The sequence below is a fragment of the Urocitellus parryii genome, chromosome 11, assembly GCF_045843805.1.
Source record: "Urocitellus parryii isolate mUroPar1 chromosome 11, mUroPar1.hap1, whole genome shotgun sequence".
NCBI classification, from domain to species: domain Eukaryota; kingdom Metazoa; phylum Chordata; class Mammalia; order Rodentia; family Sciuridae; genus Urocitellus; species Urocitellus parryii.
Genome location: NC_135541.1, coordinates 95174375 through 95197245, shown reverse-complemented (window position 1 = coordinate 95197245; position 22871 = coordinate 95174375). Strand labels below are relative to the sequence as shown.

Genomic DNA, 22871 nt, shown 5'->3' with positions numbered 1-22871 from the left:
ATAGAATGAGGTCTTTGTTTATAAAGCGTGCACAGTGAGGCTCCAGAAGCTCACGCTGGATATACACCTTGGATTTAAGTGGAAAAAAACGTGACTTTCTGCCTTTGGATCCCTTTGGAAAGATCATGAGTGCATTTTTAATTTCACTTCCTTCAAGATCCTGCTTGTGGGCATTCACTTATAAAGTACACTATTATGCTCATGTATAATCTGTGCTGTTGATTTGTTCTTAACAATACATAGCAATCTTCAGGGTTTGTTTTTTCCACAACAGGAAAACCTAAGAGCAATTCTGCCTCCGGGGATGAGGTTGGAACATTTCCTCTAAGAGAACATTTAGACATTTTTGTATTTATGATCTCAATAAGTATATCTCAGGGACTCCTTCTTTTCTACATGTCCACTGCACATAAGTCATCTTTTCAAAGGTTGAGGTTGTCTCTCACCCTTCCAGGATCCCTTTCCTAACACTGTCCCCTGTATTGGTTTCCTAGGGCTGCCGTAACAAACCTGGTGGCTTGAAATAACAGAAACATATTCTCCCACAGTTCTGGAGGCCAGAGGTTTGAAATTAAGGTGTCTGCAGGGCTGTGTTCTTTCTGTAGGACCTAGGGAAGATTTTGTCTCATGCCTTTCTATGCTTCTGGTGTCTGCTGACGGTCCTTAGTGATCCTGGACTAGCAGCTACATATCTCCAAATCACTACCATTGTCAGCACAGGGCATGCTCCCTGTGTGTCTCTGTCTCTTCTTATCTTATAAGGACACTAGTCCTATTATTAGATAGAACTGACTCTAATTCAGTATGACCTCAATTTAGCTTGATTACATCTGCAAATACCGTGTTTCCAAATGACGTCATATTCACTGGTATGAGGGCTTAGAACTATAAAATCTCCATAATGTAACCCTTATAACACTCCCTCTTGCAGACTGGTTTAGATGTTCCTGTTTTCTGTGTTTCCATAAGCCTCTGTTATGTTAATATTCCACACAGTTATACTGTATTGTCACTTTCTATCAGGTTGCTCTTAATCACTTGGACGTGTCACATCTGTGAAGACAGGACTCGTACCCCACAATGTCTGTGCTTGCACAATACCTAGCAAAACATCCAACAGCTAGCAGGTGCTCACATGTTTGTCAAATGAAACACTTTGTTATCTTCACATATCATGACCATTTATGTATATTCTGTATTAACCATATGACATCCATATAAGGTTCTATAAATACTTATTACACTTATAGATATATTTTTTAATGGTTTATGTAATTAATACCATTTATTGAGTACTTACCTTGTTCTGGACATACCAAACATTGTCCTTTTAAATACCATTAGTTCTCACAAGAACATAAAAAAGATAAATTAGTCTATTTTACAGATATTATAAGGGAGGTTCAGAAAGATTAGTTAAGTTTCCTAAGGTTAAACCCCACCAGCGCGTGGCAGACCCAGGTCTCAGGTCTGTTTGTAGATATGGACTCTTTGCACTTTGATATGCTTTCACCCAGGTGGTCTTGGATCCTCCTGTTTTGTGGCCATACTATGTCTGCTATACATGTTCATATTCACACTGAAACCCAGAGAGGTTCGGAAGCCTATCAGTCTTAGGTCACCCAGTCTGATCCATGACTTCAGGATCACCTTTTTAAAAACAACTTTTCCTCCCAGCGGCTGGGGAGGCTGAAGCAGGAGGATCATGAGTTCAAAGCCAGCCTCAGCAACTGTGAGGCGCTAAGCAACTCAGTGAGACCCTGTCTCTAAATAAAATGCAAAATAGGGCTGTGGTCGAGCACCCCTGAGTTTAATCCATAGTACCAAAAAAAAAAAAAAAAAAAAAAAAAAAAAAGCCTTTTCCTCTGCTGTACACAAAATGGTTTTTAAAGAACAAAGGAGAACATGAAACAGAATTTTTGAAAGTGTTACTTTAACAGTTTATGCGCTAGCTCACATTATAAAAGAGCACAGCATTGATCAATTGTAGCTTGAGACTACTCTGAAAAAGTCTCTTCATCCTAAACTTCCAGGAAGTAGTGCCCTCATGTGTCATGTGGCTTCTCTGTAAGGTGATAATTGCTTGTATTTTAGGGGAGGGGTTTTACCAGGGATTGAACTCAGGGGCACTCGAGCACTGAGCCACATCCCCAGCCCTAATTATATTTTATTTAGAGACAGGGTATCACTGTAGCACCTTGCTTTTGCTGAAGCTGGCCTTGAACTCACTATCCTCCTGCCTCAGCCTTCCAAGTTGCTGGGATTACAGCACCCAGCTTGATTGTATTTTTAAGTCAGTGATTCTTCTGGAGAAAGGAGAGGTGCTGCTGCATGTCTGTCTGACCCATGGGTCCATGGGCCTCAGGAGGAAGGACTCTAGAGCCCTGCCTTCTGGGACTCGGCACCCATGCAGGCTTCATCCTCTCACCTGGGCCCCATGTGTGATGACTGAGGTGCCTGCCCAAATCCTGTGCTTCAGTTCTGGTGTCCAGATTCTGTCTTACTTCTGCTTGAGACCCAGCATAGGTAACCTGCCAGATGGCATAGAATTTCTTGACCTAAGACCCAGTGGTGCTGATGCTGAGGTAGAACCCTGGCCCAGGATGTTGCAGGCCTGTGACTTGCACAGCGTACCCTGTGCAGCAGCCCTGCCTGGACAGTGTTTTACCTGTTCTAACATCCATGTGCTCAGCCACTCTGTTGGGTACCCTCGGTCCAGGATGAGGCCTGCATTGCTCCCATTTACTCTGATTAATCTCTTTTCTCTTATTCTCTTAGAACACTCTGTTCTGCCTCTGGGCCAGAGTTTTTCCTGGCACTGACATCTTGTTTCTGTCCCCTCATCCCCAGCCTCCGCCTGGTTTCCCAGCTCACACCTAACCTAATTACGTCCAGCCCTGACTGGCAAGAGGCCCTACGCCTTTCTTTTCATTGGAATCCAGTTCTCACCTCAAATGGGAAACTCTTCACTAGGAATGTCCACCAGAAACAGCAGAAAAGATCAAGCCACTGCTAGAGCACAGCAGACAGAGAAAAGAAGGATGAGGGCTGCCCAGCCCTGCTAGCCGTGCAGGGTCTGGCTGGCCGACTGCACTTCTGACCTTCAGGGGCTGCCAGTGAGAAGAAAGTAGAAACTCACCAGGTTGAAGGGCAAGGTCCTTTCTGGTCTGCAAGACCCATACAGCCTCTCAGCATGTCATGGTCACCCTGTCACCCACACACCATTACAGAGCCATGGAGAGTATTTGGGATCCCCAGCCTAGGGGACTCTCCACCAGCAGTTCCCTTCCTGGACCACACATTGAGTCTCATCTCAGGTACCCCACTATTTTGTTGGGTCTGAGGCCTGTCCTTTATTCTCTTCTTGAACTCTGTGATTTCCCAGGGGCGAGTTGATTACTGTTACCCTGACAACTCCAGATCCTGGCAATAGCAAATGACCAAGAAATTCTGAATGAATGAATGAGCTAACAATTAATTCAGCTTCTGTCCCTCTACAATCCCAAACACAAACCTCTCCAACCACACTTGGAAAAATGTTCATCTTGTTTGTAAAACACTGGACTATGAATCAGTAAACCAGACTTTTGTTATAGTTTTTGTCTTCACCAATTGAGAATAAACAGCCAAAAAGAAATGTTGCTGAGCTGTGGCCTCCCGGCTCTGTGCTTGGAGCCAGCAGTACAGGGAGGAGCCAGATAGGGCTACAGTCTAAAGTGGAAAGCCCTCCCTTGGGTAAGAACAGTCTCTAAAGGAAAGTCCTGCTACATACTTTGGGTCTTTTCATCAAATGGCTTATGTGCAGCTCATCATCTCTGAGGTTCATGGGCAATTTTTCAAACAAGCCCAGGACTGACTCTTGAAACTTGTGTTGCCTTCGCCTTTGTCTTCCTGTGTACACGTCTTTCATTTTTAAAGTTTGTGCATTGAATGTAATGAGTTAGAATGTAATGTGCTTTTGTGCCATTTGAGAAAACAATTTCCATCTGTTCATATATTGTTAAAAAGTAATGGTTTCTTTCTTTTTTTTTTTTTAAATCTAATCCCTCCCTATTTCCTCCCTCCACTCAAAGACTGAATCTCAGATCCTTTGAGGTCCAACATAATTTAAGTGTTAATTCCTTTCTAAGCTCTTTTCAAGCTACTGCACTCACCATGCAGATTTTATAAAACCTCATAGTCTCTTCATATTGATGTCTCAGAAAAGGCAAAGTAACTCCTGCTGTATATTAAAACATTTGCTCAGGAGTAGTGCCTTTTGTCCCTATTTCTGAATATTTATTTATTTGGCCTCTGGAAAGAAAACAGAAGTCTGTTAGAACTAAAAGAGAATGTAAGCTCTGGCTTCTCATCTCATTTGTGGAAAACATCTGCTTATTATAATTCACAAGACTAACATTTCAGGGTTTGCAGTCCTGAGTAGTTTCATCCTTAAATCATCCTGCATTGGCAAACAATAGTGAGGACCAGGCCAGGAAAGAAACAGATGAAGCCTATGTATGGAATGAGATTAAATTAAAAGCACAACCATGCCCATATTTCCATGGCCAGTACTTCTATGTCTAATATATGCACCTTAGAAGCCAATATATTATTTCAGTGATCAAAATGTGGAAAAGCATTTTCTATTCTGGACCTTCTTTAGAGTTAGCATCTGGATCAGCATGGAAAATCTTGATTTTTTTTCTTTAAGGATAAAGTATATTTTTAAAAGTAGTGGCATGTATAAGCTGACTAATCAAGTTGGGTCATTCTACGTGGAAATTTTGAAATAGTGATATTTAAACATGTTTAAATATAGAGCAGAGACTTGGACCATAGTTCTGACTATCATTTGTTTGCTTTGGGAGGTCCAAAATTTTACTTAATGGCTTTAAGCTCAATTTCTTTATCTATAAAATGGGAATGATGCTTGTGGAACTTTGTGAGGATTAAATGAATAGTTGGAGTTTGAATCTTGTTTTTGTCACTTCCAAACTTTATGTTGCTTGTATAGCTCTTCTTCCTAAACACCATCTGCATGCAGTCCTGGAGTCCTGGGAGTCCTAGTGCTCTAAGGGATAATAAATTTAGTCAAAGGGTCCCATGTCACAGGTGAGAAAACAGAACCATGAGTACAAAGAAAGCACCTGGAATGTCAAGGTGACTTCTAAAAGAAAATGCTTCTTTCGAATTTAAATTTAGAACTTAACCACCCCCCCCACACACACACACACACAAAGCCCTCATTTTACGGAAGTGACTCTGGTAAGCTATGAAATTAAATGGAGTTTCTAATAAATGAGACATGTTTTCTCCTGAGATTACAGATCAGGGTCACACTCTTTATAATGGTCTACCCAGAGGAGGAATGGGCCTATTCAAAGAAGCAGGAGGAATACTAGCTGCCTTTTCCTAGAAAGAAAAAGCTTTTGCCTAGCCTTCCATATCCTCTGGAGCATCTTAGTAAACAGAGGGTACAGTTGTCATCACGTCTGCCTCTGGGCTCATCCAGCCTTTCAGCACAGGTAAGCTAAGAGTAGGGCCATGCATAGGGCTAGGGGGCAGGCTGGACATGAGAGCATAAAAAGAGGTGGCGGGGGGGCAGAAAGAAAGAATGGGAATGATCTAAGATGAGGGGAGAGAAGGAGCCAGGAGAGTAGGAGATGAGAAGAAATGTCATCCATGCAGAATGGAGTAGAGTCACCATGCCCTCTCTCAGTGGCATCTATGCTACCATCTGTGTACCTGGCAACATCAGAGATAGCATTGTTTTCTGCAAACAGAAAAACCCTCAGAAGAGGGATCCCCTTGCAGATAAATCTTACAAAAGCAGTGCAGTATTTTAATAGCTCCTGCTCTTAGAAAAGGCTTCCTTTTTTCTGTGTAAAATTGGCAGATAAAATTGTGTATATTTATGGTAAAAAAATATTTTGAAGCATATATATACATCATAAGACAGTGAAATCTAGGTAATTAACAAAGGCATCGCCTCACATGGTTACCGCTTTTATGGTGAAACCACTTAATATCCACTCTGCATTTTTCAAGAATATAAGATATCATCATTAAGAATAGTCGCCATCCTGTACAACATGAACTTATTCCCCTTATGTAACTATAATGCTGTATCCTTTGACTAACATCTTCCCAACCTACCTCTTCAACCACTCCAACCCCTGATAACTACCATTCTACTTTTTACTTCACAAAGTCAACTTATTACATTTGCAGATGTGGCACTGTTTGTCACTCAGCCTGGCTTTATTCACTTAACATACTCTCTTCAGGTTCATTCATGTTGTCACCAAAGAAAATATTTCTTTCTTTTATGGATGAATAGTATTCCATTGTGTACACATATACCACAGTTTCTTTATCCATTCATCTGTTGATGGATGTTTAGGTTGATTTCATACATTATCTGTTCTGAATAGAACTGTGGGAATCATGGGAGTGCAGATGTCTCTTTGACACACTGATTTCATTTCCTTTGGATGTGCACCTGGTAGTGGGATTGCTAGATCATATGGTAGTTCTATTTTTACCATTTCCCATAATGACTGTATTAATTTGCATTCCCACCAACAATATATAAGGGTTCCCTTTTTTTTCCAAATGCCTGCCAACACTTGTTATCTTTTGTCTTTTTAATAATAGAGGTCATATCTTTTAAAAAGTTCCTGATATTACCTTGAAAATTAATTGCTTTATTATCCCACTAAAACAATTTTTATACTTTTGGATGGGTTTTTTTTTTGGTTTGTTTTACTTTTGTACTGGTATAAAGATTTCTGCTGATTGAAGAAAATGTGATTACCCGATAGAATTCTGCAATGTATTTAGCTAATTTTTTTCCTGTATGTCTGTAACCCAGCCATAGTAGTTATAATCATTTTTTGCCCAACCTCTACCCCTGCACCTTTCCTCAGGAGAGCTGGGTTAGGTGGGAGCTGAGTGATCATTATAAAGTCTGCACATATAAATTGAACTTTCCCAAATCTAGGTCAGTTGGGCAGGAAGACTCTTTTGATAAAACTAGCTGACAATTAGATTCACAGGGCACTTCAATGTTAAATGATATTCTTCCCACATTCTGGGTCATAAGGCTGTATAAACAGTACACTGATGTTAAGAAACAGAAAACAGATTCACAGTAATAGGGAAGCTTCATGGTGGATGGTTTTACACTTTAATAGGCTGTGTTCTGTTCTGCCATGTTAATATTTTAAGTAATATAATTTCCTTTTCGTGTAGTTTCAGGTTCATCTTTTTTTCTTTCTCTGTTTACCTTTTGAAATAGCTTTCTATAGTGCTGCATCTATGCCATGAGAAATTCCTGAAAAACAAAAAGTATAAAGTCAAATAATCTTTGCAGGAAACTAACAAAAACAGTCTTGAAAATGGATTTAAGATTCTGCCACCAAAATGTTATCTTGTGTGCTTTACAGATTCAATCTGTGTCCCAGGCTTTGATCCAAGCCTCAACATGATGACTGGAATAACCCCCATTAACCCAATGATACCAGGCCTGGGTCTAGTACCACCCCCACCACCAACAGAAGTGGCAGTTGTCAAAGAAATAATCCACTGCAAAAGTTGTACTCTTTTCCCTCAAAATCCAAGTAAGTAACACCTATGAGAAATATTTGTTCATCATTTTAAATTTCTTTTTTTAAAATCTGAAATATTATTGCATTAATTTTCATATATGACTCACACATGCATATATAAAACCAGGAGCCTTTTTAAGAAGACTTTTGTCTCTAGATTGGAACAGATATACAAGGACATATCTGTGTGTCTGTCTAGGGGCTGACATGACACTACAGAGCCAGTACCCGGGATTTGGGGATTTATCTGTAGCATTAAGAATCTTTTTGCATGCAGTGAAGCCTAGCATTTCCTGGAAAACATAATGTGAAATATATAAGCACTTCCATCTATCTTCACAAATGTAGGAGAAAAACTCCAAAATGTATTTTGCTAGATGGAAATTTGAATTAATTTGGCAGTTAGCAATTTGGGGGCAGGGGGAGCCTGCATCTCAGAATTTCTGGACAGATTGCATTTGCTCAAAGGAATCCATACATTTGATGGAGTAAATAGGCTGGGAATTTTTTTTTTTTTAATTTAGCCTCAGATACTAAGTTTATGGACTTAAATAGCTAGGATTTTTTTTTTATTCATATTAATCAGTGTTTCCTTTTTTAAGTGGACTTTTCAGGAGATTGCTTTAGTAATCTACATATAAACTAGGTAAAATGTGTGACAGTGTACATTTTATCTTTTTATACAGCCTCCCCCAAATTTAATAGTTTGCTCATTTAAATGTGAATAATAACAAAGTATTTTTTTTCAGGCATGATGTTTCACTGCCAAGTAAGTATTGTGTGTGCTTCCCTGGGTTGTGCTTCCTGTGTTCAGCCTTTTCTCTCCTTTACCTAGCAACGAGACAAAGCAGATAACAAGCTGAGGTTTCTCATCATGTTGTTATTTCATCATGTTTTGTACTTTGTGAATGTTCCCCCGCCCCTTTCTGGGCCTCTGTGTTATAAAGAAGAAATGAAATTATGCTAACATGTGCGTTATCTTTGTTCATGGACAAGCACAGTCACTCTATGTAGAAATGAACACAGCAAGTAAAGATTGGTAGGAGGAGGGGAGAGGAACCTAAAACAAGACAGCCCAGGAAAATGTAACTTGGGACAGAAGTTGACCTTTACTCAGCCTGGACAGAATAACTGGGGCAAGCTTTACCTTTCTTTGCCAGGGAAGCCAGGAAAAGAGAGCCAATCAATAAGACAAAACTTTCTATTTTGTTGTGATATTAGATCTCCCACCTCCTTCCACAAGAGAACGACCTCCAGGGTGTAAGACTGTGTTTGTCGGAGGATTACCAGAAAATGCTACTGAGGAAATTATTCAAGAAGTCTTTGAGCAGTGCGGTGATATTACAGCCATCCGAAAAAGCAAGAAGAATTTTTGTCACATTCGCTTTGCAGAGGAATTCATGGTTGATAAAGCCATTTACCTTTCTGGTACTTTGCATTACATAAGGGGTTTTCTAGGCATTTTGTCATGTTTTGTGATGTTAATATGAGCTTATTCCCTTTTGCCTTAATGCACAATAAAGCCCAAATACTTTGGGGCTACCGAAGGAGGAATTCTGCCTTTTTCCTTGGCTCCCAGAAGCTCTCTGTTAAGCCTGTGAATGTACCTCACTGCAGGAATGATTTCCTACCCTCCAGTCTTAAGGAATTCCATCGAGTTTCTAATTAATGCTCTCAAGCACTTATTAGATGAAAAGCAATATTATGAGTACGGAGGACCATTATTATTATTGGATGTAAATCCACTGGGGGAGTAAAGTACTCTCAGAATAATTTTAGTTTTTTTTAGAAGTGAATTCACTTTTTTGACACCAGGGCACCAAAGCAAGATCAGTTCCTTTCAGGAAAGTGTTTTAGGGGCATGATAATAAAGCTCAATATCATGCCCACTTGATGGTTCCTTAAGACTAACCTCCTGGGACTGGGGTTGCAGATCAGTGATAGAACACTGGCCTAGCCTGGCATGGGTGAGACACTGGGTTCCATTCTCAGCACTGCATATAAATAAATAAAATTTAAAAAAGAATAAAAAAATAGATCAACAACTAAAAATATACATATAAAAGACTAACTATCCTTAGTCTTTGGTGGCAGTTTTTATAAGAGATTTTTACAGACGTTGAAATGAAGCCTAATGTTGCCTTCCACTGTATGGGTGTTAAAGTAAGTGTTATGGAGTCTGTCAACAGGCTTTTGCCAAATATAAGAACAATGGGACTATTATTAATATGTGGTTTCAGAGGACTTATTTTTTAGTTCAACTTGATCACCTTTCCCTTGAACCCTCCAATGCCGTTTTCCAGTCGGCGACGCTGCATACCACCTCTCTATTCCTAACGCAAAGCTAATGGGGGAAGGTGGGAAAACAACAGGAGGGGGAAAACATGTGATATTATGGGGAGATTTTACTTAATTTCTGCAATCAGCCTTCATTGCCAGGACATTCTGTACAAATCCCAGAAGCCTTGAGGTTTTCTCAGTGCCCCAGAGATTTTTCTGAACCAGATAATGACACAGGGAACTTTTTAACCTTTATTCCAATGAATCCTTAGAAAGTGAAAAATGAAGTCTGAAGGCATTCCACAATGGAGATGGAAGACAAACCTGGAAGAAAGACATTTGGCAACTCACTCACAGCTACTAGGTCACCAGGGATTCTGGAGAGGGTAGGGCACTGGGTTTCACATACCCTGATCTGGATGACCTCTCTTCCAGCTTCCACTTCCTCATCTGCACAATAGAGATCCTTACGGTTTACCAACCAAGACTGCAAAGACTAAATCAAATGATGTTAAGTGTTTAGCAGGTACCTGTGATAGGAACCATTTAGTACATGGCTATTTTAAGCAGAAGTATCCTGATCAGGATAAAGAACTGCTTCTTATTTCTCAGCAAACTCTGCCCTAGGGACTTGGGTTCTAATCACAGCTCTATCAATAATAGTACTACTTGATCCCTCCTGATTCAATGAAAGGGTTAAAGTAGATCATAGGTCTTTTACAACACTAGTTTAGACCCAACCCAGTACTTAGACCTAATCAGAGCCTCATAAGGACACTAACAAAGATGAACAGTCTCAGATTTAGGCATCCAAAAGGTATTCCTTTACTTAGTCTTTGGTCCTTGCTTTTCCTATCTCAGCAAGCCCCCTCATGGCTCCTTGGTCCACCCCTTTGCCGCAGGATGAAGCACCAGCACAGGTCTCAGCTGCAGCCTCCTTGCCTGGGTGTAGAGGTCTCCAGCCTGCTGCCCTGTGGAGGCTGCAACATCAGAGCCAGGATGATCTGAAAGGCTGGCTAATTGAAGGGGTAGGAAGGCAGGCAGGCTATACCCCAAACCCTGCATCTGAGCTCCTGCAAGCCCAGCCCAGCTGGAAGGCCTATCTAATTTTAGACCCATGTTTGCATTTGAGGGCCAGGCTAATTTTAGTCTCATCCTCATCAGGGTCTCTTTTAAGGCCTTAATGATGATGTTTTGGAGAAAGAGACGATGTTTTGGTGAAAGAGACGATGTTGGAACCAGAAGCATGAGACAAGTCATTTCTCTGTACATAAGCGAGGGAAAGTTGCTGGGCCAGTTGGGGCAGCTGGCCAGTTCCAAGCAGTCTAGCCAGCTCAGCTGTTATGTATGTATCACCATGGCCTGCTGACTTGTTAACTTTCCGTGGCCCACAACCAAGACACATTTTACTCTAGCATTAACTCTGCTCATCTGGGAATAGCGGGCTGTTTGCATTTTTGATTGGTATTGTGATGTCTTCCCATTTTTAGATAACACTTTGGAAACCTAGGAGGGAGAAAAGTTCAGTGGCATGCAGGCATCAGATGTGAGATCTGTATCTTATTTATAACTTTTGAAAGATATGAAGTGCCCTACCTAGGGGGAAGCCAATCTCTACAGGGATTTTCAGCTGTATTTTAACCCAAAATGCTACAGTAATCCATTGAAACCTACCATGAGATCTTGAATACCAGCATAGCACAGCCTAGCATTCTGTAGTCCTATCTTATTTGCAAAGCCCCTGCACAGAAAAAATGCTTATTTTGGTCTCTCCTCTGGCAGCCCCTGGCAGTCATGTTCCTGCTGGGACCTGAATTTATGTTCTGAAAATCTGAATAGCCCAAACTGAAGAACAACCTCAAAGTCAACTCTTCTTCATTTGAAGTTGGGCTGGCTGGCTGGTTTCAGTCCTGTGTTGATTTCTCAGATCTAGTTTTTGCTCATAATCTTTATAAGTTTGGTAGCTCTCAGTAAATCCCCCAAAGATTTCCAGGCCCATTTTTTTTTCTGGCCTAGCTCTGGGCTCTTGCATAGGGCTCCCGTGGCCTTTAAAGACTGTATGGACAATTTGTATGATGCTGCATGCAAGATGAGGGTGCTGCGGGGCTGCAAGGGAGGCAGCATTGAGGCCTCTTGATTGAAGGTAAAATATTCCCCTGCATGCCCCAGAGGATAAGTGGAAATAAAACAGCATTGCAAAATTGCCTTGGTAATTGTGGCTTTTGCAGCTGCTGAGAGAAAACTGAGCAGCCATATTTTCTAGGGGAATGAAGCAACAGCCTAAGTGAGGTGTTCTGGAATTTACTTTGGAGATCTTTTTAAATATCATAGATGCTCTTTATTTACTCATACCTCCCACCCCTCTTCTATGAAGAATTTGAGTGCTTATGCAATAAAGTTATAGTAAATTGAAAATAAAAACATCAAGGCCATAAAAGGGCAGGAATAAAAAATATACTACATACCAAATTTGTTTCTGAGCTTCCTGGAAGCCAGAGGGAAGAAGGAATTACCACAATTTGACCGCTGCTTCTTAAGATCATCCTCTGTTGGTGACACTGGGTTAGAACATGGTTAAGACATCCTCTGAGAAACCTCCCAGAGTTATCTTTATTCTCATACCCTAACAGGCTTAATTAATTTAGTAGGGCTTCAGGGTCTCTGGGGAGGAGAAGTGCTTTCCTACCTCTTTGGGGGAGATGTCCTGTCCTGAGGGCCACGGAGTTAAGTGGTTTGCCTAGCCCCGGTGAGGGCCTGGAGCAGAAGTGAGTCCATGGTGACCCTGATATGACCAGACTTTCCACTGGTTTCAGGTTACCGGATGCGATTAGGGTCCAGCACAGACAAAAAGGATTCAGGCCGCCTTCACGTAGACTTCGCCCAGGCCAGAGACGACTTCTATGAGTGGGAATGCAAGCAGAGGATGAGAGCCCGTGAGGAGCGGCATCGTCGCAAGCTGGAGGAGGACCGGCTCCGGCCGCCCTCGCCACCAGCCATAATGCACTACTCGGAGCATGAAGCAGCACTGCTGGCAGAGAAGCTGAAAGGTAGGAAGCCACATGTGCTGGTTTTTCTTCCTGCACCACAGTCACTACTGAAAGAGAAAGCAGTGATCCTCAAATGCCGGAGCCCTGTGTGTTCCTGTTGCCCCTTTCCTGCTGGTTTCAAGTGAGCCAAAGTGTTGACACCTAGGCTTCCTCGTCGTCCTGCTCGGGAGTGAGCCCTGTCCTTCTCACCATCAGTGCTGTGTGTACTGTCATATGACCAAACTCACTGAATGACGGGGCAGAACAGTGGACAGCAGCAAACCCAAGAGCAGACTCTTGTCCTCTGGCCTGGTGTTGAGTGAGCCTGGGAAGTAGCTTCACCTATAAAGTTTGTCAGTTCCTAGTATTCCCAGAGCTTTGTGGAGTTTGCATCCACAAGACTCTACTCGTAACTTCTTGAGCCATGTCAGACACTGTGCTAGGCAGGATCCATTGCAGGATAGAGGAGGATCTCTGTATTTCATGGAGGCCGGTCTTCAGAGTTGGAGGTGAAGGAACACTCTGAATGCCTACAGATGAGCAGCAGCAGAAGAGAGCTATTTCATTTCCTCCAATGTTTGCTGAGGCTTCCTCTGGGTTTAAGGACACTACCCTACTGAACATCATAATGATTGGAAAGAGGCTAGAGTTTGACATTAGGTTGAAGTGTGTGTGAATTCAGTTCTATTTTTTTTTTTTTATTGGTCGTTCATAACATTACATAGTTCTTAATACATCATATTACACGGTTTGATTCACGTGGATTATGAATTCAGTTCTATTTTTGACCAAAGTTGTGAGAGCTGAGCAACATCTGGATATTTTATAGGCAAACAATGCACAGACCATCTTTGGGTCATTGGGTGCTGTCAGGACTAGCATAGGTAACAGTTGCCATAGGCAAGTGTCCACAGGGAAATGAAAAACTGTGGAATGAAGCACTTGGATAGCCACCAGCCCAAGGCTGTGCAATATGCTTTGGGGAAATCAGGCAAGTGCAACAAAGTTGATGAAGGTGTCGAGAAGGTCTTCACAGAGCAGGTAGAATTGGACCTTGGCAGAATAAACAAGATTTTCTTCCAAGATTATAAGGGAAGTTGGGGGCACATAAAGGCATTCTATCCGGAGTTTGGAGCCTAGAAATAAAGACACTTGGGAAGCAGGGAGGAATGTGGCCCAGGTGCTGCATTTGTAGAAAAAGGTGAAGCTAGAAAAGCAGTCTGGAGCCTGAAAGGCTATTGCTGGATTTGGGTTTTATTTCATAAAGAGCAGAGTGAGAGGAAAAAATTCCAGGTGAGAGGAGGGGTGTGGCCAGTCCTAACTGTTTCAGAGCCTAGCTGATGTGTTTCTGGCAGTGGCTTAAGTGGATGGTATGTTTTCACCAAAGAAAATATATGAAAAGCTGCCTGACACCTATTTTAGAAAGATAAAAAATGACATTCTATGCTTTAAAATAAAAGGCCTGTGCTTCTAGCCCTCAACCCCCTGTCCGGCTAGGGAATTCCTAATCAGCCTCAGTTGCCACTGCAGTGCCCCTGTGTAACTACGGAGCACTTCTTACTGACACTTTAGGTGCATATTTTGTTGCTCTCTAGAGACCTATCAGATGGGCATAAATACATAGGCAGTGGCTGCCCCTTCAATAAAAGTCACACACGGTGTAAATACAGACCTCTCTCTCACTTCTCCAGTCAGCTTAGAAACCACAAGGAGTATCCAAAATGAGAAAGAGCAGTATTCTCAGCCAGGAATGTTCATTGGAACAAATAATTTCTTCTTTAATATTCAGTGCTTTATGTGGTCTCAACTCCTGATCTACATGGACTAAATTATATTTATTCACATCCATCCCTAGAAGTGACAAATACTAGTACCTTGGTTCTGCAACCTCCTGGAGGAATTTCATGAAAGTTTGGCATCTACATTATGTTATTTTTAAGAAACCAGCCCAGAGACATCTATGCATGTATGAGGTACATGGCATTTGCCTCTCCTTTTAGAGGATAGCAGATTGGGATGTCAATTTGGTAGAGTAATTTGCAAGCCTTGCCATTTAAAAAATATATATTTATATAGATGAGTATAATTTGCAAAATTCAGAAGCTGTACCTTTGCCAAGTACTGTATGATCCCTTGAGGAGAGAACAGATTGGAAATTTTAATAGATGGCTGTTACAGTAGAATGAACTAGCTGAGAATACATCTTAGGCAAGAGTCAGGTAATATCAGGCTTGACAATTTCAACCCAAGCACAGAGTTTGGAATATAAACAGCATTTAATTGCTTAGGAAATTGGCTGCCTCAGAGAGGAAATCCACTCCATGCTCCTTATAACACTGCAAAGCCAGACAAGAGGAGCCAAGGAAACTGTTTCCCTGAAGATGATTTCACTGATGTGGGGCTATAAAATGCAGTCAAGACGTAAGGTACGGAAACCTGTGTCAGAAAAGCAGTGAAAAAGCAATCTGAAAATACCTAATTGGATTTGATTTTTTTCCTCCCCTGAGAAATCTTGCTATCTTAGGTTTATTACAGACATTTTCTCCCATTTTACATCATACTTATTTATTCCTACAACTTTCTTTTTTTGAAGATCAGCTTCATTCAGCAAAACCTGTATAAGCCAATTCTTTCTTATGGCTCACAAGGCTCTCCATGCCCTGATGGTGCCAGAACTACACACAGTAGGTGTTCAGAAATGAATTCCTTTCTCTCTTTTCCCTCTCTTTGATGCATCCATATGCTGCTTTTCTGGCCACTAGTGCTGCTCAGTGTGTCAGAAAACGTAGGGAAGGATGTGTGTCTACTCAGCTCTCTCTCCTGTCACTCAGGAAGTATTTGCTGAGCATTCTACTACACAAGCCCCCTGCCTTATAGAGGTGAGTCAATAACAAATCACTCTGAACTTGCCACTTACCGTAGTGGGATTGTTATGTTATGATAATAGTATACTTTTATAAGTTGGCAAAGGCAGGGTATTCTCCCCAGGTAGATAGCTTACTCAGTGGGGCAGTGCAGGGCTCAGAAAGGGAGCATCTTCTGGGACCAGGTCACCCCCATTTACTGGCTGCTGGGCCTTCGAAGCCAGGAGAAACACTGGGTTGTAATTGTACAGTGTCTAAGGCACAAAGTCACCCAGCGTCTATTACAGTAATATAAATTCCAAAAAAGAAAATCAGCAGGCACCCTGCTGATTAAATAGACATTGTTCGGAGACAATTCAACCTAATGAAGACTGACTGGGAAGTAACCGCACACGGACCCAAAGTTTATGGCGTGGCTTTGAGAAAGTGAGAAGGAGCTCGATACACCATAATTACACTTTATTGGAAACAGTGGCACCAGGCAGATGAGATAATGAATTTCTGTGTGTCTAGCCCAGACCATCCAGCCCTGGAGGAGCCCTGTGTTTGGGCTGTGCAAGGAAAAGATTGATTAGACCGTGCGGAAGGATTATATCCTAATTCACGGGGGATTTCTCTGGGCAAGAACATTAAAAAGTTTTTGTGTACTTTTTCCCCTTTGGAAAGCTGCACATAATCTTTCATTATGTGTTGAAATGAAGAGTTTCTGTCTGTGTCAGGTGAAATTGTAGGAAGACTCTGCACACGGTGCCCTTAGGATTCCCCGTGTGTCATCCAGAATCCAGTCCTCCTGGGATCCTACTCATCATCTCCAGAGGACTGAGATTTGCACACAGAGTGGCCCAAGGATCAGCCTGCCAGCGGGAGGTAGGTAGGTAGGGAGGTACTGGCATTTTACTGAGATGGTTGTCAATATTTATGGTTCCATGAAAATAAAAATCAATAATGCTATGAGCCAAATGGGCGTTCCATTAGCTAAAAGCTAGAACTCCTTCTTTAAGCAAGAGGAATATGAAGCACAGGAGCCTGTTTGAGAATCACTTGCTTCATTGTTATTGACCTTCATAGAGGCAAGATAGGCCATTTCATTTAGAAACATTTTGCTTGGCCCTGAAGCAGAAATAACCAGTACATTTTCATATTGCCCCCTTAATTCTCTCATTTTTACAGACAATAATAATAGGGGAGATTGTGTGTGTGTGTGTGTGTGTGTGTGTGTGTGTTGGGGACATTGAGGAGCATTAGCCACTTATAAATATCCTTTTATGCCATCTGATTGGTTAATTGATGCGTAGTTCATTGAGCAGCCAGAAATGGAGACTCATTTGAGAATTGTCTTAGTTTTCCAGTGCTATAATAAAATACTTATATCTGGATCATTTATTAGCAATAAAAGTTTGTTTGGCTCATGGTTCTGGAGGATGGAAAATTAAAGAGCATAGCACCTGGTTCTGGGGAGGGCATTTATGCCACAGTACCCCCCATAGTCAAAGGAGGAAGGACAAGCGAGCGCACAAGATAGAGGATGAGGACTTACTTGTCCTTTCACCAGGAGCACGCTACCATGATAGTGGCATGATACATTCATGAGGGTCCCATCTCTTAATACTATCACAAGGCAATTAAATTTCTCCACAAGTTTTGGAAGGGATATTCAAACCATAACAGATACACCCAGTGGAATTTTCGGAATGTGGTAGTAGCAATGCGTTGACCATGCTGGAATTCCAAATCTACTTAGATCCACACATGACTCTACTCTGTAAGCAATGTCCAGCCGTCATCAAGGCCAGAAATCTCTGAGAGTTGTATAGACATGCCATTCATTGTATGTCCACGTCCTCATTTCTTTGGGAAGAAAAGTTTCATATGATGTCTTTTTATTTTTATTTTTTTCACTTTCTTTCTGTTCAAACATGGAACACCCTCCTGTTGTTCCTGTGTACAACAATAAGTAAAAGCACTGTGGCCCACTTAAATTTCACATTCCATGTTTATGGCCTGGCTGAGAGCCTATCACTGTTGTGAAATTCAAGGCTGGATCTCCCTGAGCACACAAAAAGGTAGGAAAAAACTACTTACCACTTTGGTTCCTTCCCCCATCATTTTCTACATATCAGTTATATTAAAATTCACCAAATATCCACCCCTTTCTGCCTTGCCTTGAGGTTTCAGACATGACTATAGCAGGAGCCCTGCTTTTGAAGAGGGTGTTAAAGGACCTATGGTGGTGAAGTCATGAATGTCTTACAAATATAAAATGAGCAGTTGCCAGAGATTTTATTTAACTCATTAATTAATGAGAAAGCAATAAGATGTTAAAATGGGTTTAAAGGAAAATGTGTTCATTATAAAGATTAAAATGTTTCTACATTTGTACTGTTACAGAGAGGAAGTGTTTTCCACAATTTATATTCTATTCCCACAGAGTTGTAAAATAGCCTAGTCAAAGACAAGTGAAGGTTCACACCCCAACAACCAGATAATATGTGTGTGTGTTGTGGGGGGTCCTAGTCCATGCCAAGCATTCCATTGAAAGGATTTGCAGGGATGGCTATGTGCATTTCCAAGTCTTGGATACTTATTTCTTTCTTGGATGGAAGTATCAGCTTCTCTTTAATTGGGAATGGGGATTTAGGGACAGGGATCCCCAAAGTTTCTCAAAATCACATCAGATTCTTCAGTATTCCCTACTATCTTAGCTGCTGCTTTGAATTTCAGGTTTTCGTTATGTCTTAACTTAGATTAGTGCCTAACTAGTTTATCTGGCCTTCATTGAGTTATTTCTTCCAGTGCTTCTCAAACTTCATTGTACCTGTCAGTCACTTGGGGTAAAATGCAGATTCACAGTTGGGAGGTCTGAGAAAGGCTGAACCTGCATTTTAAACACGCTCCCAAAGGATGCTGATGCATGTGGTCTTTTAGCAGAAATTATCCTACATACAATTTTTAAATGCCTACTGTATGGCAGTTACTCATAAACATGGAAGACAGGGAGAAGGAAGGAGAACCACAAAGTCTGAAATGAGATGGGCGTGGATACAGGTGGGAACATTGGGGGATGATACATAATCATTCTCATATTACTTGCTCCTCAAAAGGCTAAGCAGTGCTTTCCTCCATTCCAGGATTAAAAATGCTTTCAAAATTTTTTGAATCAATTGATAATCTGGTAAGTGTCTTACTGCCAAAGGCTTTGCCATTATCTGACATCACTTCTAACTTTCATAGCCAGTGATAATGACCTCAGAGACTTGAAGGACAAAAGGAGCAGTCAGCTTGAAGGTCCTGAGAACATTTATCTGTGGTAGACAATGAAATGTGGGAAAATACTCCTTAACATGAGATTAAATTTTTTTATTATCAACTGTGAAGCTTTCTGACTCTTATTTGTTGAGTTTGTAGCTTTCTAGTAGTAATCACTACAAGTCCATGAGAAATAGAGCACAATAAAATATAAATTACAAAGGAAAAAAAAGCCAAAGCAACCCAAAACATTGAAATATGTTTGGCAGGTTTTATTCTCATATTAGACCCTCAGAACAGGAGACAGAGGTATGAGCCAACAGTACTGTGCAGGGTGACTGTATCAGTGGGACACATGGAGAAGGGTAGGAACATAGCAAAGAGTACAAGCCAGGTTGCTGAAGTTTTCTGTGTGAAAGGGCAGCTGAATCTTAAGGGAAAAATGACCCTGGCCAGGGGGACAGAGTGTTTAAGGGTCTCTCTGAGGAAGAGCACAGCAAGTGCAAAAGCGGGGCCAGGGCCATGGTGCTTAGCCAGGGCTGTGACAAAGAAATGGGGGCCCATTCCTGCCAAGCAGGAAGGAAGACCCGTGAGCAAACATTTCTAGTCACCCAAGTGTGACATGGTGAGGACCCTGCTTAGAAGACGCTGGGCAAGTTTTACTGAGCAAATGGTCCATATTCATGCCATAATATGGCAATTTCCCCAATTCTTACTGTGGAAAAAGCACATCTGCAGATTTTAATTTCTAAACTGCACACCCATGTTCAGAGTTATGCCTAAACATGTTCATGGAAAGTGCTTAGAATTTTTATAAGTGCATCTTTGATGTGATTTTTATGAGCGGCGTTAATTTCTTTCCGCATGAATAGCTTTAATAATGCTGCAATCTAAAATCCTGTTTAAATTAGTTTATATTGTTTTCTGCTTTCTCAGTGATCTTTCCACTGAATACAAAATTGAATTTACAGATGGGCATTGAAAAATGACTGCTCCCAATAAGCTCCTGTAGCCATCCAGAGGGAGTTACTGGCTTCGTCTTAATTAATATAAATTAAAGACACTTCTTACATGGCAACAAATATTGACCGGAGTTACCAAGCATGCCTTAACTGATGTGTTTTAAATTTAATTTGAATGGCAGTACATCAATCATACATCATTCTGCTGTCATCAGAAAGTTCAAAAATGAAGTTGAGAGTTTTCACAACTCTACACTCTCTTAGGCTAATGGGATTTGCCTACTAGTATGAGTTAAAATGTTAGAAAACCTCTTGGCCACTCACTTTTAAATAGTGTATTTTTAGTTGCTTAATCCCAAGGGTGTTGTTTCCTTTCTAGAAGCTATCAGTTAACTATAATCTGCTGCCTGTAACTTGTGCTTAGCTGAGATCTAGGAGTGAAGAGCAATAAAATGTGTTTTTTGGACCACTTGAGCAAACATACATTTTTAAAATTTAAGTGTGTTCTTCCTGACAGTAACTTAGTATATTTATGAACTGAACTACCAAGAACAAGAAAAGGAAAAACTACCCACTACTACGTGCAAGAGAAAGAAAGATGAGGCACATGGCTTGCTCTCTCGCTTGTGCGTGGGGGGGCACTTTCTCTCTCTCTCTCTCTCTCTCTCTCTCTCTCTCTCTCTCTCTCTCTCTCTCTCCCTCTCTCTCTCCCCCTCCCTCCCCCCTCTCTTTCTCCCTCTCCCTCTCTCTCCCCCCACCACAAGTCCCAGGGTTTTTCTTTCTCTGTGCTGTGTAGAGGCTAATTCTCAGCAAAGGTGAAAAATAGTACATGAAGTCAGTGTTCTTTTTTGTTGTTGTTATTTTTTAAGAAGGAAAAAAAAAAAAGGTTTCTTATAAGCTTTAAGTTTATTTCTGCTGTCTGTTCCGAGATCCATTCTCCAAACATATATTGGCAGGGGGAGCGGTAGAGAGTGTGGAGGGAGGCAGAATTTATTCTGACTGTAACGGTCGCAGTGGGCCTCTCACAAACATAATGCTAAATTATGGGCCTCTCTATGGGCTGAGCGTAATGCTAAGTTGTGTATGATGGATTTTATCTTACACAAGCCGCTTCGGTCCATGAAATGAGATAAGAAACCACTGCAGCCAGAGTTCACTGAGGGTTGAACTTAGACTGGAATTCCAGAGTTAACACAATTGCATGAGCCAGCAGTACTACTGAGTGTGCTGTGTGCCTGTGGGTTGAGATTTTCAAGGAAACTTGAGTCTTTCACTTGCAGGATATTCTGTGAACATCCCCAGGCAGTTATCTCCTCTGATTCAAGTGTGAGGGCCCAGGAGTCCATTTGCTCAAAAAAAAAAAAAAAAGAAAAAGGCTTTGATCCCCAGGCCCAGAGGGCAGCTGCGGAACAAGAGAGGGCCTGGAATTGTGTCTGGTCAGCAGCAGAAGTGACAAGCTGCATCTGGAGAAGGCAGAGCTCACCGTGCATGGCCTTGAGTTGGGCTGAGTCCTGCCTTCACACAGTGCGTGGGCACACTGGGCTATATACCCTAGTTTGGGCAAATGTCTTTAGGACTTTAGTAAGGTATTTGTACAGCATCCCACAAAATTGGCAAAGTGCTGTAACAAATGGAATACACGTAACAATATAATAGTTGATTTTTAAAAATCTGTTAAGTAAAAACTGAATCCCTTCATCAAACATGAATCACCTCTGTCCATAGGTGTGCACAGCACAGGAGGATTCTCCTAGTCCACCAGGGAGCAGGCAGTACCTGGCGTGGAGTAGCACTCAGTGTTTGTCAAATGAATGAATAAGAATCTGAGTCTTGCAGTCTAGTTGGTCCTGATTTTTAGAATTCAGGGTCTGTCTTCACTTGAATACATGTAGGGTAGTTTTCCTAAGTCATGTTTTGTAAGGGGTGGAAAGGCTTCTGCCCTCAAGTCTGCCTAAAAATATGCAGCGAGCCTTCAGCAGTCATCAGATCGATTAATGTAATAACCAACATCCAACTTGCAGTTCTCATTAACTTAATCACCTTCACACTTGCTTTTTCTCCACCTCCGAGCCATACAACACCGGTCTGTTCCAGCAACACTCCCAAACAGGCAAGTCTCTTGTTTTCTTTGAAATAAACTTTATCACTTATTTACAGCAGAACCTCATTTCCCACTTTCTATCCTCCTGCCCTGGCCTCACACCAGGTTCAAAGAGACTTTGTAGTAGCCATCCAAGAAAACACCAACCACCTCCAGGAGCATATTCTCTACAAAAAAAAAAAAAAAAAGGAAATACTCTATTTTTCAGCCTATTTAAATATTTTTATACTAACCTTAAAATGAAATTAGTTTTGAACTGCAGAACAGAAATGACTTATTCCCACTACTGCCTTGTAAACAATATCTTGCTTTACGACTAGTTTTTAAAATAATGTGCCATCTGTATTTTGACGCTAACTCGGCTGATTTCATAAGTCAGAAAACTGGTATCTTCAGGAAATATTTCTGATAAGAGAATAAAGAAGTGAAGCTGAGGACAAATAGGTTAATAACAGTTTTTCAAGCCAGTTTTAAGAAAGAGTAATCAAGATTTGGTGTTAGGAATGGAGTACAACATATTGCCTACAATGCCCAGAGTAAATGTCCTATGATTGAGTCCTTGGAGTTGGTAGGTGAGAGTGGGAGTCTCAGGGATGGTTTCATGGTGCCATGAGTTGATGAAAAAAAGGAGTTAAGAAAAGCAGTCAGTCACAGGAAGGCTCACTTTGTTCAGTTCTGAGAATTTATCCATCAGAATGGACTGTGTGTGTTGTTCTGTTTTGTTCTTTCAGTACTGGGGACAGAGTCCAGGGACCCTCTATCATTAATCCATATGCCAAGCCCTTTTTTTTAAATTTTGA

At 41.3% G+C, this 22871-nt stretch overlaps 1 protein-coding gene across 1 annotated transcript in view; it reads left to right on the top strand.

Moving 5' to 3' along the window:
- Positions 1–22871, top strand: part of LOC144249335 (ecto-NOX disulfide-thiol exchanger 1-like) — a 106318-nt gene that overhangs the window by 29068 nt on the left and 54379 nt on the right. Inside the window, exons 2-4 of the mRNA XM_077791583.1 lie at positions 7431–7604; positions 8814–9020; positions 12686–12919. Of these exons, the coding sequence (XP_077647709.1) occupies positions 7431–7604; positions 8814–9020; positions 12686–12919 (615 nt within the window). The remainder of the gene's footprint in view (positions 1–7430; positions 7605–8813; positions 9021–12685; positions 12920–22871) is intronic.